The 1,551-nt window shown below is 42.4% G+C and overlaps 1 protein-coding gene across 1 annotated transcript; it reads right to left on the bottom strand.

Moving 5' to 3' along the window:
- Nucleotides 1–346: 346 nt before the first annotated feature.
- Nucleotides 347–1,309, bottom strand: OR10G9G (olfactory receptor family 10 subfamily G member 9G). The gene has a single exon (XM_002699118.2). It carries the CDS (start codon nucleotides 1,307–1,309, stop codon nucleotides 347–349), a length of 963 nt encoding a protein of 320 aa, XP_002699164.2.
- Between the last annotated feature and the right edge of the window lie 242 nt (nucleotides 1,310–1,551).

The following is a 1,551-nucleotide window of genomic DNA, read 5'->3' as shown; positions in this document are numbered from 1 at the left end:
TATATAAATAATTCATTCCTCTGCATCCAAGATCCAGGCTAAATATTTCCTTCTTAAAAAGGTAAAAATGATGTCATAATCAATTACAAGTCAACAAAACTAGGGAAAAAGTAAAAAAGAAACATGTTGCAGATAAATGAGTGAATGGCACATTCACAGTAAATTTAAAAATTGCAATTTTTAAATTCCTTTTAAAAATCTGTGAAACAAATATTTCCAAGTATTTTGTTCATAGTTTAATATTGAGAAGTATTGACAAAGTACATTTCACATTGAAAATATTATATTACTATATTATACTATACTATATTTCTATGCTATATTATACTATTTAATACTATATTTTTTAATGAGCAAGTCTACATTGCAGAGACCATTTGCTCTGTGAATACATTACTTTGTCTTTAAGCTTGAGCAGAGCTTTCTTCACGTCCTTGTTCCTCAGGGTGTAAACCACAGGGTTCAGAAGGGGCGTCATCACAGTGTAGAAAACAGCCACAATCCTGTCCACAACCTCCTTGGAGCCTGGTCTCAGGTAAATGAAAACAAGGGGAACATAGAAACAAAGGACCACAATGCAGTGGGAGGCACAGGTCTGGAAGGCTCTCCATCTCCCCTCTGAGGTGCGGATCTTCAGGATGGAATGGACGATGGATACGTAGGACAGCACTATCAGGAAAAAACAGCCCAAGGCCACCACCCCAATGTTGACAAAGATCACCATCTCCACGGTGGATGTGTCTGCACAGGCCAGTTTGAGGACAGATGGTGCATCACAGATGTAATGCTGGATCTGGTTGGGTCCACAGAAGGGTAAACGGAATGTCGGTGTGGTCTGGGCAGCAGAGTGCAGAGAGCCACTGAGCCACGTGGTTGTGGCCAGGATGGCACAAGTCCTCCCACTCATCATGCTGGCATACCTGAGTGGGTAACTGATGGCCAGGAAGCGGTCATAGGACATGACGGTGTAGAGGAAGCACTCGGTGCTGCCCAGGAAGTCAAAGGAGTAAAACTGGGCCACACAGCTATGAAAAGAGATAGGACTGCCTTCTGGGGACACCAGGGTCATCAGCATTTTGGGTGTAGTGACCGTGGAGTACCACATGTCAATGAAGGACAGGTTGCTCAGGAAGTAGTACATGGGGGTGTGCAAGTGGGGATTCACTATAATCACCAGCAGGATGAGGAAGTTCCCCACCACGGTGAGGACATAGATCACCAGGAAGATTCCAAAGAGGAATGTGTCCAGCTCTGGTGCATGGGGAAGGCCCGTGAGGATGAACGTTGTCACTAGGCTCATGTTCGTCATTTCTCCAGGCTTTTGGTTTCTCTCTCTCTCTCTCTATGGGAATATCAAGAGCACCCAGCATTTAGTCGAGAATTGACAACTCATTCTTTATATGAAATCTGCATCATACATCATACATAATTCTAGAGTTATATTCCACTTTGCTTATTATAAGTCTCCTTTGTAAAAGGAGAGAGAACATTTTCATCTTCTATCTCACTCTCAATGACATAGAGTCATACACAGATACATGCAAAAAAATT

This window comes from Bos taurus, chromosome 29 (genome assembly GCF_002263795.3).
Source record: "Bos taurus isolate L1 Dominette 01449 registration number 42190680 breed Hereford chromosome 29, ARS-UCD2.0, whole genome shotgun sequence".
In the NCBI taxonomy this organism is placed as follows: domain Eukaryota; kingdom Metazoa; phylum Chordata; class Mammalia; order Artiodactyla; family Bovidae; genus Bos; species Bos taurus.
This window is presented reverse-complemented; position numbering and strand designations above follow the sequence as displayed.